General features: G+C 41.9%; 2 protein-coding genes across 3 annotated transcripts; one reads left to right on the forward strand and one right to left on the reverse strand.

Annotated features, from left to right (window-relative positions):
• Window positions 1-313: 313 nt before the first annotated feature.
• LOC122062649 (cyclin-dependent kinase D-1-like) lies at window positions 314-17484 on the reverse strand. 2 transcript variants are annotated; one of them, XR_006135043.1, is made up of 7 exons: window positions 17229-17484; window positions 16763-17061; window positions 16553-16661; window positions 15913-16038; window positions 1212-1447; window positions 880-1138; window positions 314-625 (listed from the first exon to the last, which is right to left on the reverse strand). XR_006135043.1 is itself a non-coding variant. In XM_042626297.1 (6 exons), exons 1-6 carry the CDS (start codon window positions 17337-17339, stop codon window positions 946-948), a joined length of 1074 nt encoding a protein of 357 aa, XP_042482231.1. In that variant the 5' UTR covers window positions 17340-17484; the 3' UTR covers window positions 314-945. The 2 variants fall into 2 exon arrangements, 1 of the variants encoding a protein (XP_042482231.1); XM_042626297.1 differs by having other exon boundaries at window positions 314-1138.
• A 337-nt stretch (window positions 17485-17821) lies between these two features.
• Window positions 17822-20416, forward strand: LOC122062641 (protein ALP1-like). The gene is made up of 3 exons (XM_042626289.1): window positions 17822-18172; window positions 19549-19780; window positions 19867-20416. Exons 2-3 carry the CDS (start codon window positions 19636-19638, stop codon window positions 20340-20342), a joined length of 621 nt encoding a protein of 206 aa, XP_042482223.1. The 5' UTR covers window positions 17822-18172; window positions 19549-19635; the 3' UTR covers window positions 20343-20416.
• Window positions 20417-21621: the final 1205 nt, after the last annotated feature.

Below are 21621 nucleotides of genomic sequence, written 5' to 3' on the forward strand. Positions count from 1 at the left end.
GTATGGAGTTTGCTCTGGAAGCTTAAGTAGATCCACAGGAAATTTAAGCTCAAGTTTTGATAAATGGGTCATTTCATGGTTTTAAGAGGACAATATTCCAAACAAGGATATACTGACCATTGCAACCATCAAGGCCAATAAATGTTGGTGCAGTTGGTGCCTCAGAAATGAATCACTGTTTGACAAAAGAGAGATAAATCCCAAGCATGTTCTATGCAGCACAGAGGAACTTCAATTCAACTGCAACAACTTTCAGGAATGGGTTGGTCACATGCGCGCCACCGCCTGTTTTCTTCAATGAAGTCATTTGATATTTACCAAAAAAGTAGATAATCCTTCAATTTGTTTTCTGGTATATCTCATGGAAACAGGTTCCATATAATTGATGTTCAGTTCTGGTTGCTTCAGTATACATTATAATCCGTGGAGAAAAAAAGGTAAGATAACAAAAAATATCAAAATCTCTATTGTCCTGCCAAAATGATTCATGGCATCCACTTTTGAGTCATCTTCAGCGATGCAGGAATTGTTACTGGTCTCCACTATCCAGCTTGCCATTATTGCTCTACATTGGAGAAGTCAGACATCGGGCACCAAATTTGCGAGGCTCTGTATTTGAATGATTCTGAAATAGCAAGTGTATTATCAGTATGAACGCATTGAGTAGGGTCCATTGAGAGGCTCAAGTGCTATCGCAGCTTGAATACTCGAAGTGACGTGAAGAACATAGGATGGAGCAACAGGCTAAGAAACACAGTCCATTTGATTCTCTAACCTATCCAATAAGTAACCTTAATTGGCCTGTGCAACTTGTCGAATGACCACACTTTGCAATGAAACGCAACATAAAAAAGTTGATTACAAGTGGATAGGCTTTACCAGCTGCTAAGTATCATACAAGGTATTCTCATCCAAAAATGCCAGCTTTAATGCTATAGGTATATTTTAGCTCCTGCTTGTATTCCCATCGCCCCCCTCTCGTTGTGGCAGCACTCTCCTCAACTTTCTAGGTGGCGACAACACAACAGGGCCGCTTTCCATATTAAAATCAGAAGGCTTTGAATTGAGACTATCCCCCTTGGGGGGAGGCCTTGGAAGCAAAGCAGGTTTTGTCGGAGCCGGTACAGATGAAAAGTACCTAGACGGGAAGACAGACATGAGAGATAAAAACCAAATAATAGTTACCAACATACCAATCGAAGTTTCCATACCTGTGCTCTAGTGCTGCTTGTGCAGAAATCCTTGCTCTAGGATCATAGGTGAACATCTTTGACAGAAGATCTAAAGCATCATCACTAGCCATCGGAAACAATGAACGCAATGGAGGTGGAGGAACGAATTGGTATTCCACGTATTCAGGAAGAAAAACCATGTCAGGCCACTGGGATGGTGTTGGAGTACCAAAAGCTGCAAAGATCTTTCCTAACTGGTCAATATCACTTGAACCCTGACAACCAACCAAAGGTAAAGATGCCATGAGTTGTAAAATAACCAAGTCAAAAAAAAAAAAGACCTGCAATTCAGATACACAGAAATGATAATAAAAAAACAAGACCAATAATTGGTATTCCACATATTAGAAGAAGGAAACTAACACATACAGAAGCAGCTTGAGTTGATGATAGACAGACTGTCTCGTTGTCATTAAATTCTTAGTTCTTGGCTGAACATATCACGAAGGTGCATGGAGTTCAAAGAGACTTTGGTCCCAGCAATATTTAGAGCAGCTGGTAAGGGTACTGCTAGATACTAAGGCTCTCTTCGGTTGGATTTCGTTTCGGCTTCTGGGGAAGATTTCAATGGATATTTGATATGATTTATGCAACCTATTTATGGGTGTAACAAACCAGGATCTGTAACCAGTAATTGCAATACAGAGAAGAAAAGAGAGAATTGAGGAAGAAGAGACGGGACTGTAATGGAGAATAACTGCTGATAGATTGCAGTCCCCCTCCCAATTTCTATATATAAATTCCGGTAGTACAAAAAGGCAAGGACTTCCACAGTTCTTGTGACAGAATAAAAGACTAAACAATTTACCTAATCTAACTAGGAAAGTAAACCACCAGTCTAACCATGAAAGGGAATAAAACAATACAATAAGTAAACTCCATTGCTACGATTTCCCACAATAGGGAAATCCCTATCATGGTACATAACAAATTGTATCCCTATGATACAGACTTTAACAATGGGAATAGAAAGCAATAGAAATTGAAATTCCGAAGTAGCCGGGGAACTATTTTGGGATTTCTATTTTGTGGATTTCGCGACTCTCTCTCTCTCTCCATGTCTCTGCAACTCCTCTCTTCTCTGTGAAAGCCTCGCCCCTTTCTCACCTCCTCGTCCTGCCCTGTCCCCCAACCCCAACCCCATCCCTGCTCCCTACCTGCCCTGCTGTCTCCCCTGCTCCCACCACTACTCCCTGCTCACCCTGCCCTCTCTAATGTCCCCCACCCCAGCTCCCTAGCCACCCTGCTCGCACCCCTACTCCCTGCTCTCCCTGCCCTCTCTCATGTCCCTCACCCCTGCTCCCTCCTGCTCTGCCCTCTCCCCCGCTCCAACCCCTTCTCCACCATTTTGAAGACCTACAGACAGAAGTGCAAAGTACCATTTAATCTAGATATGGAGAAGCCAATTGTCGAACTGCTTGTTCTGATTGTCCACGACCAAATCAGCATGGACCTCATCATGTGCATTGGGCGGTTCAAACGGAAAAGAAACCAAAAATTGGGCAAACAAGATTAATTTTGGGCAAAGCTGCAGAAGAGCTTAACTGTTGAAAAGCTTTTGTCCATGGTGGATAAAACCCTTTGCCTACTATACATTTGCACAGGTTAATTATTGTGTAGCTTTTGTCAAGGGATACGATCACTTGACACTTTTGAGGATACAATTAAAGTAGGTTGGATGAAATGGAGAGGTGCATCTGGAGTGTTGTGTGATCGACGCATACCTCTAAAGCTTAAGGGAAAATTTTACAGGACAATTGTAAGACCGGCTACGATGTATGAGGCGGAATGTTGGGCAATCAAGAAGCATCACATAGATAAGTTGTGTAGCAGAGATGGGGATGTTGAGATAGATGTGTGGCAAAACTAGGAGAGATAGAGTGAGGAATGACCGAGTTAGAGCCGATTTGGGAGTCGCTTCGATTCAGGACAAGCTTAGAGAATGTTGCCTAAGGTGGTTTGGACATGTTCAGTATAGACCTTTGGATGCTCTTGTAAGAAGGGATCAGGCCCATATGAAAGGAGCTAAAAGAGCTAGGGGAAGGCCTAAAATGACCACTGAAGAGTTTGTAACGAAAGAACGCAGAATCTAGGGTTAGATCCTAGTATAACATCTTTTAAGTTTGTCTCGAATTCTTGACCCGTTTTGAAGAATATCCCGCTCCAACATTTTGGTGGTGACCCGAATGGGATTTTTTTTTCCTGAGATCTGTGACGGTAGCGCAGGGGTTGGGCCAATATGACCGCGACCTGATGGATCAACCTATGACTTGGAGGAGTCTATAATGTACTATCGTCTTGTCGAGCAAGTATTGTAATTTGGGGTTATTTTTTAGCTAAGGTTTCTGGACGAGTTCTCTTGCCACAGTTTGGGTGTATTTGAGCTATCCCCATTGTTACCTCTCTATAGTAGTGAAACATCTTCTTTTTCACTTGAGGACGTAGCACTCCACATCGGTGTGTGAACCTCGTTAAATTTGTGTTGTGTGTGAATCTGTCTCTGTTTTTCTTCATATTTGTTGGTGTTTGCTCTAACAACATCAAATAGAGCTGTTTGGAGGGCAAAGATCAATGTTGCTGATAGCATTTAGGTTGGATGTCCCGGAGGTGTTGCTTTGCTATGTTTCTTTCCTTTTCCTTTCCCCTTTTTCTTTTCTTTTTTTGTTTTTTTATCATGCTCTATCGTGGATCCACGTAGCCGACCCCATTTGGGAAAAGGCTTTGTTGTTGTTGTAATCCAGGCTGCTACTATTCGAATTGATATGCAAAATTGTTATTAGTATACAAGCATCAGATCTCTAAATCAGAATGTGTGATTGTGGCTGTAATTATTTTTCAAACTAGGGACCGACGAGCATAGAAAATAGATGTAACAAAACCAAATGAAATATCAACTCCAATATATAAGAGAATATCCTTTAGAAAACATGCCACAATATATGGTCTTAAAAAATCCATTCGTAATTGGCAGAGCACTTTGGCAGTGGGAACGAGAAGGAAAGATGGAACTATTTTTTTTTTTTTGAAGGGAAATTACTTGATTAAATAGCTTTTATTCCCATCACTGGTGAGGTAGGGAGAGATAAGCAGGAGAAAGCCCCAAAAATAAAATAAGAATAAAAAATAAAAATCAAGGGACGAGAGGAGCTTCCCGCTTCCGGCTGTGTATCAGAACCCAACTCTTTCAGCTACAACCTCCGTCCTAGTATTTCTTTGCATCTTTTTTGTCTCCAGCGTCCGCATTCTCTCTTCTTGGAGTCGTTTCCAGGCACGATCACTAACCATTTTGATGCTTGAATGCGAAATGCTAGGTTTTCCTTTGGTGGGTTATCGTGATGTTTCTGGTCTAGGTTTGTTGTTTTGGGTGCCCTATTCAACTCTGTGATGCCTCTCCACCCCAAAACCTCTGCATCTCTGATGACGGAAAGAGCCTGATGGGGACATCAAGACGTACAGCCGAAGGAAGAAGAAGACCCAACCTTCTTTGTGGTTGGAGGATTAGAAGAAGAAAGAAAAAAAAAAAAAAAAAAAGGAAGGCTCGATCCAGCCTTCCCAGCACTGGATCGAGTCCTCTCCTTCCTTTCTTTGCCAAGATTGTGTGGCCCCCATCAAATCTAATATGTTAGTAGTTTTAATTCCTAGGATTTTGTCAAAATTGTGTGGCCCCCACCAAATATGATATGTTAGTAGTTTCATTTCCTAGGATTTTGTTTATTTAGGTCATTGAGTCAAGTAGGAAACTAAATAACACTCCTATTTGTTTTTTTTAGGAAACTTCTTTATTTCTGAGATTATGTTCCTAGATTAGCCTATTCTTTTTAGTAATTATCCTATTGTTTATGTAAGGCCATTGGCCACAATGAGATTAATGAAAGTTGTTGAAACAAAAAGAAAAAGGAAAAGCCAGCATCCCTCTCTCCCTCTCACGATCTCCTCTCATTCTCGGTCTCTCTCTCTTTTTTCACTCTCGTCCTCTCTCTTTCTCGACTCTCTCTCTTATCTCGACTTTCATCTCTCTCTTTTGCTGTTTCTGTCTTCTCTGTTGCTGTTGCACTATTGTAGCCATTGTTCACAGTAACTGGAGATCAACTCCACTGAATAAACCCCACCTGGGTTGCTGCTGAGCACTACATCATCAAGCTAGACTTTATTTCCTCGTAAAATTAGGTGGATTGCACCTCTATTTTGGAGGACTTCAGCTTCTCCATTTCTTCTCAGATCAGGACAGCCCCCCTGTTCCACATCCATTGACTGCCTATTATCCCCATTATCTCCCCCACTGAAATCTGAAATTAATCTCTGTTTATCAAGCCATCTATTTTCTGCTGAAACCTAAAATTAATCCCTGCTGTTTTACCTTATTAGTTGATTGATTTCAGAGAACTGCGCGGGTTGCTTATTATTCTTAGTGTCTTGATTGATGTGTGCCAAACCTAACACATATTTGCTGCCATGTTCCCTTCCCCATACCCCCATTTGACGCTTGGGTAGTTTAAGTGTTTTTCATGCTTAGATTATTATTGACCAAAGCTGCCCTGTTAATTAGTCTATTATCTTGCATGTTAAATCTGTACTTTGCTGAGCAACTTTGAACCCAACCCAATTCAAGACCTATTGAGTATTCCTTACTCTAGCGGATTGACCCCTTGTAGAAAACCTAGTTGCCTAGGCACCCTCCCTACATCAGCTTGGTATCAGAGCATGGTTTTGTCTAGGTTTAGGGTAATTAGGTACTCCTGTCTCTTGTTTACATGTCATACCTTTTGAGGTCTAGTCTCCGTCACCATCTGTCCGTGGTCGAGTCTAAGCTAAGAGAGCGATACCATAGATTAGAGGACACCCTTTTCTTTCAATTGGAGGGACCAAATAGCATTGGACGCTATTCCCTCCAAAAGCACACACTTGAGAGGGAAATTATTGACCTCAAGATTGAAAGGGGTAACTACTTGTCTTAATTAGAGATTCTGAGTAGACCTTGAGTCTTTGGTGACAACCGTACCTTGGCTGCCCATTTCTTTATGTCCACTCGTAGTGGTAGAGCATACCAGGATATGTCTGACCCCCTTAGCACCTGAGCAACTGGCTGAATTCATGAAAGTCGTTCAAGCCATACAAGAGACACAAGTTGTCCATCTCCAAGCCCTTACCGATAAGTTGGCTGCCCTCGAGACAAGTGCCCAAAATCCTGATGGACGGCAAGGCCGTAACACAACTGGCACTGAACCTAGGGGCAGAGGCCCTAACCCTAAGGAAGTAAACGAAAATAACTAGGCTGATGGTTATGACCAGATAGGGGATAACTTCCAAGGCCTAAGGCGTGGTAGGGATCAGGGTAGGGGTCAAGGCCCACCGCCAAGATGCCAAACCCAATATGGAGATGATGAGGGTTATGAGCATCATGATAGGGGCTTTGATGTCAGACGGATAATTAAGGTAGATGCCCCTACCTACGATGGTCAGATTGATGCTAGGATCCTTCTGGATTGGATCAAGCAGATGGATAGGTATTTCGATTTCTACAATATGCCAGAGGAAGTCCGCTACCGATTTGCTAAGTTCAAGCTTATTGGAGCTACCCAGGACTTCTAGACAGACCTAGAGTACCAGGAGGACCACCTAGGACTTGAGCCAATCACCACCTGGGTAGAAATGCAAGAGCGGCTCAAGAGGGAATTTTTGCCCATCACTAGGCTCCAGTTGTTGAATGAAATGAATACCCTAAAGCAAGGGAAGTTGACTGTGACCGAATACATGAGCAAGTTCAATGAATTGAAAATTAGAAGCCGTATTCGGGAGGATGTTGAGCAAACACTATCCAGATTCCTTATCGAGCTCAACTCCGAAATTCAGTCTCATATGGCACCCCATCTGGTACGAGAAGTTCCACAGGCCTTCAGGATAGCCCTTGAGGTGGAATCCTCCATGAGAACTTATTATCAGAGGAAGAGCTTCCAAGCTGGGGAGCCCCAATTTAGAAAACTACCCCAAGGCTCAACTGGATTCCCAAAACCCCCTGCTGCACCACAGCATCAATTTGACAACAAGGGTAAAGGAATTTTGGGAGAAGCACCCAAGAATAGTGGACAACAACAGTGTGATGTAGGAGGGGTTCCTAGATGACTAGGTCTCCTACAAGATTAACTAACTAGGTAGGTTAACTCAAGGGGCTTAGGTAAATAAGACCAAAGAATCTCAGCAAACACGATTAAGCATGCAAGATAAAGCGAGACTAATAAACAAAGTAACCAAAAAGCAATATTAATCTAGATGGAAAAACACATAAATTCTTACTCAAGTTTCAAGTGGGGACATGGGGAAGGGAACAAACGACATATGAATATTAGGTTCAGCACAAATCCATCTAGACACCCAAATTAGATATGCAACAATCGATAAAATAGGCATAAACAAAGGGCAAGGGCAGACTTCAACGTCAATGGGTTGCAATATATGTAATAAGGATTTAGGGAGGTGGGGAGGATTTAGTTTAGTACTTTACCACACTGTTATTCAGATCTGAGGAGAGAAGAAGAAATCCAGGTTCTCCAAAATAAAGAGGTTGTATTCCACCTTTTGTTGAAGAAGATACATCCAGCTAATTGTAGAGAGAGTAGCAGCAGTGGTGTAAAGGCAGCAGTGTGCAGCAGTGCAGTTTTGTACCGGCAGAAATATGTTGCAGCAGCAAGTTTATAACAGCAGGAATATGTTGCAGCAGCAGTGAGGTAAGGCAGCAGGTGCAGCGGCAGAAATTTTGTAACTCCAGTAATGTGTTGCAGCAGCAGTGAGGTAAGGTAGCAGGTGCAGTATTAACAACACAGCAGCAGAAAAAAAAAAGTGATAAGACTGAAAAGAAAGAGAGGGAGGCGAGACAAGAAGATTGAGAGAAGAGAGAGCCGAGAGAGTAAGGGAGGAAAGAGGCGAGAGAGAAAGATGAGAGAACGAGAGAGAGAGAGAGAACCGTGAGGGGTTTGAGGGTTTCTTCTTCTTTTCAATACTCTTCATTAATTGAACATGAACAATGGCCAATTGCCTTACACTTAAAGAGAGTAAACTTCCAAAAATAAAAAGATACTTAGAAACTCAATTGCATGAAATAAAAACTACCTAATAGATCAATATAAAGAAATCATAGTTTCCTAATTGTGTAAGACAATCAAATATCACTAGATTTAAAGCAAAGTACTAGAATCAAATAAGATTTGGTGGGGTCCACAAAATCTTCCAAGATCTTCTAAAAATCTGGATCGATCTTGGGACCCACAAGATCTTCTGAAATCTTCTAAGATCTTCTAAAATCTGGACTAGCTTGGGGCCCACAAGATCTTCTTCTTTCTATTCTTCCAGCCACAAAGATGGCTGCTTCTTCTTCTTCTTGCGCCTGTACACTTTGATGTCCCCATCACAGTGCTTCAAGTGTCATGGGTTTGGTCACTTCTCCAGAGAGTGTCCCAATAGGAATCTTTATGTAGGAGAGCAGACTCCTGAAGAAAGTGACCAAGAGGGTTTTCAAGACCATGAGTATGAGGATCATAGACCAGATGAGACCATATCTGATGAGGACACCGAGGAGGCCGGTGACCTCAAGCTCGGTATTGTGCGTTACATGGTCTCACAACCTAAGAGTAGCGATGATTGGCGACGAACTCATATTTTCATCACTTACACATGTCATCAGGGCAAGAACTGCTACGTCGCCATAGACAGCGGGAGTTGCATAAATGTGGTCGCCAAGAGCGTTGTTGCTCGAATGGGCCTCAACCCTGAACCCCACCCCAAGCCTTACAAGGTTGCCTGGGTTGATCAGTCCACCATTCCCGTTAATCTGAGGTGTTTGGTTCCCCTACACTTTGCAGGATATGAGGATCGAGTATGGTGCGATGTCCTAGAGATGGATGTTGCCCACATTATTCTAGGTAGACCCTGGTTATATGACCGGGATGTCACCAATTACGGGAAGTCTAACACCTATGTCTTCGAGTTCAAAGGGAAGAAGATCAGACTGACCCCCAGTGCCCCTAGGGAAGTTAGGGTTCCAAAACACAAGGGAAGTACATCCAAACACACCCCCACCAAAACACTCAACATTTTAAATCAACAACAATTTGAAGGAGATTGTCACAAGTCAGGGGTGATTTATGCTCTAGTTGCCGTACAGAGTAATACCGATAGGTCACGCTTATTCACTGAGGCTCCTAGAGAAGTGCAACCCTTGTTGAGGAAATTCGAGAGGTTATTCCCTGAAGAACTACCTGATGAGTTACCGCCTATGCATGACATCCAGCACGCTATTGACTTAGTTCTAGGATCCTCTCTCCCGAACTTACCCCATTACCGAATGAATCCCAAAGAACACGCCGAACTCAAACGGCAAGTGGATGAACTATTACAGAAGGGATTTATTAGGGAAAGCCTTAGCCCGTGTGTTGTACCTGCCTAGCTCAGGCCAAAGAAAAATGGCACCTGGCGTATGTGTGTTGATAGTAGGATCATCAATAAGATCACCATCAAGTATAGGTTCCCTATCCCTACGCTTGATGAGACGTTGGATAGGATGGCCAACTCTTCGATCTTTTCGAAGATTGATCTCAAGAGCGGGTACCACCAGATTAGGGTTAGGCTTGGAGATGAGCGGAAGACAGCCTTCAAGATGAAGGATGGCCTATTAGAGTGGTTAGTCATGCCTTTTGGCTTGTCAAATGCACCTAGCACCTTCATGAGGATAATGAATCAAAAGCTTCAACCATTCATTGGCAAGTTCCTTGTGGTTTACTTTGATGACATCCTCATCTATAGTAAGACCCCGTCTTCCCACTTGGATCACTTACAGAAGGTTTTTCATGTGCTCTTACAAGAGAAACTCTATGTCAACCTCATGAAGTGCACCTTCATGAGTGATCAAGTCATCTTCCTGGGATTTGTTGTGTCAGCTTAGGGAGTATCTGCTGACCCTGAGAAAGTGAGAGCGATTGTAGAGTGGCCTGAGCCAACTAACATTCATGAGGTACGAAGCTTTCATGGCTTAACCACTTTCTACAGAAGATTCATCTACCGGTTTAGTTCCATTATGTCTCCTATCACCGATTGCATAAAAAAGGAGTTTCAATGGACTAAGAGTGCTATGAAGGCCTTTAATGAGATTAAAAAGCTTATGACTGAGGCTTCAGTCCTGCGCCTCCCAGATTTCTCTAAGGTCTTCGAAGTGAATTGTGATGCATCTGGTATTGGGATAGGTGGTGTCCTAAGACAAGAGGGCCACCCTATTGCCTATTTTAGTGAGAAGCTTAATGAAGTTAGGCAACGATATTCCATATACGACAAGGAATTCTATACGGTTGTCCAATCACTGCGCTATTGGCAACTTTACCTTTTACCGCAAGAATTCGTGCTATTCTCTGACCACCAAACTCTGAGATACCTAAGTGCCCAAAAGAAACTTAACCAGAGGCATGCCAAGTTGGTTGAGTTTCTCCAAGAGTACACTTTTGTACTCAAGCACAGACCTGGTGTCGAGAATACTGCTGCAGATGCACTGAGCCGGGTGAACATGTTCCTCATTCGCACCAATGCTAGGAATCAGGCTAGGTTGCTACTCTAGGCAATGAGTGTAGAGGTTGTAGGGTTCGAGCGAGTCAAGGACCAATACCCCACCTGTCCTGATTTTAGTGAGCCGTTCACTTCCCTGAATGAAGGCAACCCAGTCAACTGCTCGGACTACCTAATTAGGGAGGGCTTTCTTTTTAAAGGAAGCAAGTTGTGCATTCCCAGGGCTTCACTCTGAGATTTCCTGATCTGGGAATTGCATGCTGGGGGAGTCGTTGGCCACTTCGGTCGCGATAAGACCATCACCCTCGTTGAGGACCGATTCTTTTGGCCAGGACTGAAGAGGGATGTTGCTAGAGTTGTGAGTCAGTGTAGGACATGTCAGACCGCCAAACAACAAAAGCAAAACACGGGTTTGTACACTCTCTTACCCGTTCCCTATTCCCCTTGGCAGGACCTTAGCATGGACTTCGTGCTTGGTCTATTAAGAACTTCGAGAGGCCATAATTCTGTTTATGTGGTAATGGACCGCTTCTCGAAGATGGCCCATTTCATCCCATGCTTTAAGACCTCCGATGCATCCATAGTAGCCAAACTTTTCTTTAATGAGGTTGTCAAGTACCATGGGTTACCCCTCACCATAGTGTCCGATAGGGATGTTAAGTTCACTAGTCATTTTTGGAGGACCCTATGGCGGATGATGGGCACGAAGCTCTGTTTCGCCTCCGCTTTCCACCCTCAGACCGATGGCTAGACCGAGGTTATCAATAGGAGCTTAGGGAATTTATTACGTTGCCTCATAGGAGAACACCTTACCAGTTGGGATCGAGTCCTTAGCCAGGCTGAGTTTGCATATAATAGTTCTAAGAACCGTACCACTGGTCTATCCCCCTTTAAGATCTGTTCAGGATACCAGCCCCAAGCACCCATAGACCTTATCCCAGTCGTGTCTAGTTCCAGGACCTCCCAATCAGCTGAATCTTTTGCTCAGCATATACATGATTTGCATGCATGTATAAGAAGACAGATAGCACTGAGCAATGAGCAATACAAATCGAAGGCAGATGTGCACAGAAGGCTACAAGAGTTTCAAGAGGGCAATATGGTGATGGTAAGAATCAAGCTGCAACGTTTTGTTAGGGGAAAAGCGAGCAAGCTACATGCTCGTAGCACAGGTCAGTTCAAGGTACTCAAGAGGATAGGTGCCAATGAGTATATTCTTGATCTGCCAGCTAGCATGGAGATCAGTAATATTTTCAATGTTGAAGACCTAGTCCCATACCATGGTACCTCTTCCTTTACCCCTTTCTATACTGATGACCTTGAAGACTTTCCCTTCAACATTGATGAGACTTCTAAGCCAAGCCAACCACTTCCCCCCACCTCATTACCACCTGTGCCTAAGGTCATGAGAAGAACTGAAGAAGTTAAGGAAATCCTTGATGAGAGGATTGTGTCCACAAACACTGGAGGTTCTAGAGAGTTCTTAGTCAAGTGGCGTGGACGTCCGGAAATTGACAACACCTGGATCACAATGCAAGAAGTCCAACAACTCAACCCAGACCTACTTGAGTATTATATGAGCTTTAATTCACCCGAGGTGAATTCTTCCAAGCCGAGGAGAGTTGATGGGGACATCAAGACGTACAGCCGAAGGAAGAAGAAGACCCAACCTTCTTTGTGGTTGGAGGATTAGAAGAAGAAGAAAGAAAAAAAAAAAAAGGAAAGGAAGGCTCGATCCAGCCTTCCCAGCGCTGGATCGAGTCCTCTCCTTCCTTTCTTTGCCAAGACTGTGTGGCCCCCACCAAATCTGATATGTTAGTAGTTTTAATTCCTAGGATTTTGCCAAGATTGTATGGCCCTCACCAAATCTGATATGTTAGTAGTTTTATTTCCTAGGATTTTGTTTATTTAGGTCATTGAGTTAAGTAGGAAACTAAATAACACTCCTATTTGTTTTTTTTTAGGAAACTTCTTTATTTCTGAGATTATGTTCCTAGATTAGCCTTTTCTTTTTAGTAATTATCCTATTATTTATGTAAGGCCATTGGCCACAATGAGATTAATGAAAGTTGTTGAAAAAAAAAAAAAAAAAAGGAAACGCCAGCGTCCCTCTCTCCCTCTCACGATCTCCTCTCATTCTCGGTCTCTCTCTCTTTTCTCACTCTCGTCCTCTCTCTTTCTCGACTCTCTCTCTTATCTCGACTTTCATCTTTCTCTTTTGCTGTTTCTGTCTTCTCTGTTGTTGTTGCACTATTGCAGCCATTGTTCACAGTAACTGGAGATCAACTCCACTGAATAAACCCCACTTGGGTTGCTGCTGAGCACTACATCACCAAGCTGGACTTTATTTCCTCGTCAAATAAGGTGGATTGCACCTCTGTTTTGGAGGACTTCGGCTTCTCCATTTCTTCTCAGATCAGGACAGCAAAAAGGTAAGTAAAACCCCCCTATTCCACATCCATTGATTGCCTATTATCCCCATTATCTCCCCCACTGAAATCTGAAATTAATCTCTGTTTATCAAGCCATCTATTTTCTGCTGAAACTTGAAATTAATCCCTGCTGTTTTACCTTATTAGTTGACTGATTTCAGAGAACTGCGCGGGTTGCTTATTATGCTTAGTGTCTTGATTGATGTATGCCAAACCTAACACATATTTGCTGCCATGTTCCCTTCCCCATATCCCCATTTGACGCTTGGGTAGTTTAAGTGTTTTTCATGCTTAGATTATTATTGACCAAAGCAGCCCTGTTAATTAGTCTATTATCTTGCATGTTAAATCTGTACTTTGCCGAGCAACTTTGAACCCAACCCAATTCAAGACCTATTGAGTATTCCTTACTCTAGCGGATTGACCCCTTGTAGGAAACCTAGTTGCCTAGGCACCCTCCCTACATCAGAGCCCCAAATGGATTTCTTAATGGAACCAAACAATTTCGATTTCTTAATAAAAAATCCTTCCGTTAACTTATTTTAAAATTGATCTGAAATTGAAATCTAAATACAACCAAAGAGAGCCTAATCTATGACTAGAAATGACCTAGCTATGGCACAACGGTTTGTTGAATGGTTAGCAATTTAGCATCGTTGTCACGACATCTAGGCGACCCAAGGCTTTGGAGGGTCCCTAGATGCAAGGCAACACCAACAAGGCTCCAAGGCACAAAGACGCCTAAGTGACCATGATGGTTAGAGTTGAAACTTCAATCAATTTAGATAATACTTCAAAAATATTTAATGTTATCAGTTAATTTATGTCCTAACTACGGGAGGTGATAGCAACATCTAAATAGTCTTACAAGTTCCAGTGGAGGGTTAAACTCCTATAGTTCATGGGAGTTGGATTCAGGAGATGATAGCAGGTCATTTCTGTGGTGCAATCATCTAACCTGATCCAACATATACTAGACAACTCCCTCTCCATCCCATCAGAGATTGGGGGGGGGGGGGCAGCTTTGAGCTCCCAAAGATCCAAAAACAGTGTACAGGTTTATCTTAATTCAATCTTTAATCATTGACCAACCATACATATGGCATCCAAAGGGTCATTACATCAGTCATCCACATGAGAGGTAATGTCTGTAGATTGGTGTTTTCCTATGTAGTTTAGTTGTTGACAAATTAAGACTTCAGGAATTTTTTTTTGGGGTGAATTAAAAATAAATGCATTAAAAGTGAGGGAGGGAAAATATATCCCCTAAGGGAAAATACAAGCCCAATAAGGGAACCAAAGTCCAAGGAAGACAGCAACCAAGGCCAAGTGGGCTTGAGGAGTGAGGCCCAAATGGACAAAACAAGAGCCAAAAGGCCCAACAACTAAAAAAATAAAAAAAGAACCCAAAAGCCCAAATAGGAGGAGGGGTAAAGGGGAAATGGAGATAGGGCTCCACCAAACCCTAGCACCAGGTCTCAACATAACAACTTCCCGCCGTCAAGATGTGAATCGGAGTTTCGGTAGAAAAGGCAGTCACGGCGGCAGGAGCGGGCCTTACGGAGGACCACGGCCAAGGGAGAAGCTGGCCTTGCTGAAGAGACGGCCACAAAGGGGGAGGGGTGCGGGCCTTTCGGAGGGTGACTGCGAGGCGGCTGTTGGCCGAGCATGACGGCAACCTTGTGGGATGGAGCCATGAAAAGAGCTTACCAAAACCACCGAGACAACGATTCGATCAGGGAGAAACGTGAGAGACATTCAATCTGCCATGAGAGAGCATGGCTAGGTCGCCGGGACAAAGCACACTTGTCCAAGCAGGCCCAGCGATCATCGACAAAGGGGGGAGAGGACCAACGAGCCAAACCAGGAGCAGGGAGGGAAGAAGAACAGCAACAGGTCTAGCTAGTCGGCGAAGGAGGGGGGAAAGGAACCAACGAGCCATTCCGAGAGCAGGGAGGGAGAAGAACAGCCTCTGGTCTAGCGATCGTTAGCGAAGGGAGCAAGTCGGAGAGAAGAGCCAGTGATCCAATCCGTGAGCAGGTCAGAGTAGCAGATGGACGACAACAGAACCAAACTCGAACAAACCCAGTGAACACCGGCGGAAGAAGGAGCCAACGGTTCAAGGAGGGTCAGCGATCTTGGCAAACCATCACCGTATCAGGATCGAGATGGGAGACGGAAGAAAGGTGAGGCGGCTAGGATGGATCTCACCTCCCGAACATGCGAGACCGAAAAAGAAGAAGGAGAGGAAGAAGAAAGTTCAAAGGAGAGAGGGTGAACGAGACGAAGAGAAGGGAGAGCAGAGGATGAGAGGGAAAGGGAGAGGGAGAGGGAGAGGGAAAGGACGAGAGAAAAAGAAGAGAGAGGAGGGTAAGGGGGAGCAGCCCGGCCAGACGGTGAGATCTTGAGGGGACTCCGGGAGGTTGCGAGCGTATGGTCTCTCGGGCGTCTCGGGCTACATTCCCTATTTCTCTATATCGAGCGACAGTTAAGACTTCAGGAAATTATTTCCTAATGGAATTCAAAGAAAACAAAAAACCATCAGACTAGGCTACATGTTCCCTAGTCAAATTGTGTCTTTATTGAATAAAACTAACGCAAATCCTTGATAAATTTTTATTTAACAGGTGATGGAGCATTTCAAAAACCCACAGAATTAGCCAAGCAAACAAAAGTAGTATTGATCATAAAAAATCTAGTTTCACCTGTAAAAAAGGTCGACGGAGGAGAAGTTCAGCAAATATACATCCAGTGGCCCAAACATCAACCCCAGATCCATATTGCTTAGCTCCAAACAGCAATTCAGGTGCTCTATACCATCGGGCAAAAACCTACTCAAATTTAATGGCAGATCCAAAACAAATCATGGAACAACTAAAATTAGTAAAGCAGGTTACCAGAATTGACTTTACAAGGATAATAAGATTTAACTATTTATTTAACTATGAAGAGCAATGCAAGAAAAAAGCACTGATTACCGGTTGGTTTCTGAATTAAGATAAATCAGATGCACCAATATAATCCTTTAGCCAAGAGGAAGTCGTTCTTGCTACTTGTTTTACCTCTCTTATTACAACATCTCTCTCTCTCTCTCTCTCTCTCTCTCAAGTACTTTTTAAAGGCTATCAGTAAACACAATCAATTAGTTCCTGGTTTTATAACATTGAAATGTCCATGGAGAATCTAAGTTTTTAATACACTATTATGCCTTTTCTTTTTTCAGTTAAGCGTGCTCTTATCATTGTTGTCAACAAACATCTTTCCACCGCCTGATGTTGATAAAATTCAGTTCCTATATCCCCATTTCTTAAGCGCAGACCCACGAAATTAGAAATAACTTCGTACCTGATGAGTGAATCTGCGATCTGGGCTCCCAAATATACGTGCTAAACCAAAATCCGCTAGCTTAAGCTGACCATCAGCCGCAATCAATAAGTTATTTGGTTTCATATCCCTGTAAACACAGATCAATAAATATCCATAGAAAGATTTCAGTAGGTAGAGGTAATCTAAAAGACCCCGTTTCAGAAGCAAAACCAAAGTGTAGATAGATACCTGTGCAAGACCCATTTTTTATGACAATATGCCAGACCCTTCAATGTCATCTGGAGGTAGGACTTCGTATCGGCAGGAGAAAGAACAATATTTCTGTCCCGAATAACGGCTTCCAGATCACTTTCCATGAATGCAAATACAAGATGCAAATTTCCCTTGTGAGTGAAAGTGTCTATGAGCTCGATTATGTTCGGATCATTGATCTCTTTAAGCAGTTTAATTTCCCTCAGTGCAGTAAAATTCACACCTTCCTTGTATTTCCCCAATCGAATTCTTTTAATGGCAACAATCTGTCCTGTCTGTCCCAATTAAACACAGATTTTAAGATCAATGTTTAATTCAATCACGTCTGCTTCAGAAAACCAGGAAGAAACGGAAGTCTAAAAGATTAAGAACGAAGCTTTTGAATTGTTCTCAACACAAAAGATTTGTGAACCCTATATTTCAGAAATGGTGAACAGCTCACCTTAGTATCAAGTGCCTTGTAGACAACTCCATAGGTTCCCTCTCCAAGGACTTCCCGCTTGAGGTATCGATCTGCAGCGCTCTTCGACAGCAAGTGATCGATATCTGACATTGTTGGTGACGATATTGTTCTCTCGGATGACTGAAGATGGAGACTCTCTCAAGCATCTTTGGAATTGGAATTCTCCATCAACGGTCACATGAAGATGAACCTTTCGCCGAAAATGGAAAACAAACTATGCCAGTATGGTACAAGCCAAGGCTCTGTACTGTAACCTTCTAAAAAATCAATTCCGTCATTTTTTTTCATTTTTTTGGAATAGAAATGAGGTAAAAATTGTATGATAAGTCCGGTCCAATTTCTTAATTTTTTTTTAACGAACCGGCAGTTTTTAGCTTTTAGAATCCATTTTTTGAAGCATGAAAAACAAGCTTCTCACATTCAGAATCGATTCTGAGCAAAAGGCACAGAATGAAGGTTCCCACTTAAGTACAAAAGGGTAAAACCGGAATTTCCCATCAAAACATAAGAAAGTGGTAAACCATTATGTGAAAACCCTATTTCTTCTTTCTTGGAAATTTTGAAGAGAGAAGCAGAGCCTAACCAAAGCGGGAAGTGGATGCTCCAGCCGTCGACGAGAATCCAGAGAGAGAAGCTGCTTCGCCTACCGTCGACGAGACCCTGTATTGCGAGATCTCTCTCTCTTTCTCTTTCTCTTTCTCTCACTCTCATTCTATTTCTCGTTCTCTTTCTCTCTCTTTTTCTTTCTCTTTCTCTCACTCTCATTCTCTTTCTTTCCTGATCTCTTCTCCCTCTGCCCCCCTGAATTTGTTATTGTTCTATGGTTTAACAAGTCAAGGATTTTGGACTCCTCTGTGCACGAAGACGCACTAGATCTGCGGGTTTCTCCTGTCACTTTACTAGGGTTTGAACTTTACTCAGAGGTACGCCCCCTTCCCTTCTCTAATCTCAGTTCATCCTTTTCTTGTGAGGCTCAAAGTTATTAGGTTGTTGCCAAATCTAAAGGTTGGTTTGGTGTTTTTAATCATCTTAAAATTTACTGGTTTTTTTTTTTTTTTTTTATGTTTCTTCTTATGCTTGGCATCTGATTAGATCCAAAGCTCCCTTGGTGCTCCACCCTTCTCACCAACATTCCAACCCCATACATGTATTGGATAAAACCCACTCCCCATGTTGTAAGCCACAATGAAAATTAGTTGAGGCCTTTGGACTCTAACAGCCTCTGCCGGTAGCTCTGCCCCTAGTTGTTGAGTTTCTAACGGCCCTACTACTTTGAGTAGTTGGGCCATTGGTCTCAGTACTGACAACATAAATCAGGGAGTCTTGATTTGGGTTGTTAAAACAACTATATCCCTTGTTGCTGGGTGCCTCTCTTCTAGTGTGTTTTTTTTTTTTTTTTTTTTCCAGTGAGAATAATCTTTGTTAAGAATCTCTTTGATTTTGATGAAAGTTGGATAATGTTGGTTGAATTATCTTAATTTGGGCCTGCTCCAAAATACAAATTGCTTTAGTGATTTTGTAGAAATGGATCATAGATTTATAGGCATATAAAATTACAGTGACTTCAGTGAAAGTTTCTACAACTGATATCTAAAGCACTGAAATATTTCAATTTAATGATGTCTAAAATCAAGATTAAAATTTGAATTTGATTCCTTGTTGATAAGGGGGAGTGCCACCCCTTCCTCATAATATATATATACAAGGAAAAAAAAACCTCAAACTGAGAAGTTAGAACAACTATTTGGAAAAGCTCCACCAGTTACACATTGTTGTATTGTCTTCTTTAGATTCTTTACACTAAACCCTTCCCCTCCCTTGAAAAAAAGAAGAAAGAAACTCAAATCCTAGTCTCTAGAAGAAACCCTGTGGCTGTTTCTGAATGATTCTCAAATATCCACACATTACTTTCAATTTTTCACTGAAAACCCAAGCCAACTAGGTCGAGGGATTATCTTGATTCATGTCTACTGATGCCTATAGCCTAGGAACAATTAAAAAAATATAAATGAATGTGTCCGGCTTGTTCCATCAAATGTTTCAACTTACTACTGCAGAACACTTTCAGCGTTCTCTTAACACTATAGGTGAACACTTTAAGAAAGTGTTACGTGCTTTCATACTACTGGGACAAGAGAATATCAAACCTCCAAACTTCAGTCGTTGCCCTAAACAGATTCTTAAAAAACCAAAGCTCTATCCTTTCTTCAAGGTATGTTGCTGATAATTAAAATAATGATTATGTTGTTTTGTGGTTATGCATGGTTTAATTGGATGAATATCAATGTATTGGTACTAGGACTGCATTGGGACGATTGATGGCACTCATGTTAGTGCTTCTGTACCTCTACCCAAACAAATACCGTACTGAGGAAATAAATGAGATATGACATGGAATGTTATGTGTGCATGTGACTTTGACATGAAATTCACTTTTGTATACGCTGGTTGGGAGGGTTCTGCAAATGATTGTCGAGTATTCAATGAGGCATTGAATAACCCTAAATTTGAATTTTCTCATCCTCCACATGGTAAATTCTAAATCTTAACCTCACCAGTTGATTATGCTATATTTTACATATTGTGTTGATTTATTACTTTTCACTTTACGTGCTAGGTGAATATTACGTGGTTGATTCTGGTTATCCATCTACTACTGGGTTCTTAATGCCGTTCAAAGGACAAAGATACCATCGAAATGATTATAGGAATAGACGTCCAAAGACAACAGTAGAGTTATTTAATAATAGACACTCTTCTACTAGGAATGTCATAGAGCGCAGTTTTGATTCTTTGAATAAGCGTTTCCCAATTCTTAGCATAATGCCATGTTTTCCACTGAACACCCAAACATGCATCGTCACTGCTTGTTGTGCACTTCACAACTTCATTCGGGAGGAAGAAATTGCAGACAAGAATTTTGAGGAGTTTGGTGAAAATTGGTGGAATCGGGAGCCTGAAGAAATTCAAGATTATGTACCACCGACTCACATTAGTATAAGCTTAGCAGAAAGAAGAAGACAGATGGATGATCTTAGGAAAAAGATTGCAAATGAGTTAGCTATTAAAGCCGGAATGACTCAAATTACATGATTACATTTTGATGGTTGGATTTAAACTTTAAAGTAGTTGGACATGTTTTGCAGTTAAGAATTAAGTTGGAAGACCTAATTTATGCCCTTAAGTTCATAAGTAGATACTTTAAGAATTATGTCAATACTTGAATTTATTCTTGTTCATACTTTTATGTTATTATGATAGATCATATTTCATATGGCAAGGAAACACGGCCAGATATTTCATATTTGACATGAACACCATGTTGTTGATATGGAGCTATTCTTATTTGTCTCATTCGACTTAAGCTATTTGGGTAATAATGATTTTCATAACTTAGAATTTATTAAAAAACCATTGACTATCCTTAGATTTTATTTAAAAATCACAACTTTGACACCCATGGTGAAGATGACACTTTATGTAAACATTGGTTTCTAACAGAAACGATTCTGTTAAGTACGAACCATACATGTTTCTGTTTCTTTCAAGTTACAAAATCAAATTTTTTCTGCGATTACCATGCAACATTTAAGATGCAGAATCACTCCAAAAAAATAGAAATGCGAAAAAGTGTGCTAGACCCAAAATCATGTTAAAAAAACAGAATCGCTACAGTATAGAGCCCAAGCGTCCAATGGGCGGAAAAGATGATCTCCAACGCCAACGAACGTCCAATGATCCGTTGAAGGGTTGGGATTGTTTGGGCGCGCATCCCCAAGTGATGGGATGTGTGATCAAACCATCCTAATCCTTAGATCCGGATCGTTAGACATTAGTTGGAGCATCAGTCGTTGGAGACGATCCGAGTCTGCGTCCAACATGTAGAATTTATACTCTACAATCGGGCACATGATAGATAGACGTAGATCCCGTAGAACAACCAATGTAGATTGTAGACCCTTCTATGATATCCATTGGATTGGAATATTTCATCTCGTGGTTTGGCAGAGATGTATAGTCTCATGCACAAGAAATGACTCAGATCCAGTGAACCATGATTATGAGAAACGGGTCGAAATGATTAGTATCGCCTTGATCATGACCTTTTCGATTCTGATCCACATATATATTCCAAACGTAAAATCATAATAAAAACTGATCTACCATCGTAGATTTGTCTGATTTGTAACGATTTCATAATTGTATTGGCCTTGACCGATCCTATGACCGTTCTCAAGTTTTAGAACCTTGGTTGAGCCCGATGGTTGAGAAAGAAACAGAAAATGTATTGAGGGGTAGGATTTATAGTCCCATATAGAGATCAATATCCTCTTTTGAGCAATGATCGATCACTCGGGTCTTGCCCATAGCT

Source organism: Macadamia integrifolia, unplaced genomic scaffold (genome assembly GCF_013358625.1).
Source record: "Macadamia integrifolia cultivar HAES 741 unplaced genomic scaffold, SCU_Mint_v3 scaffold1080, whole genome shotgun sequence".
NCBI lineage: Eukaryota > Viridiplantae > Streptophyta > Magnoliopsida > Proteales > Proteaceae > Macadamia > Macadamia integrifolia.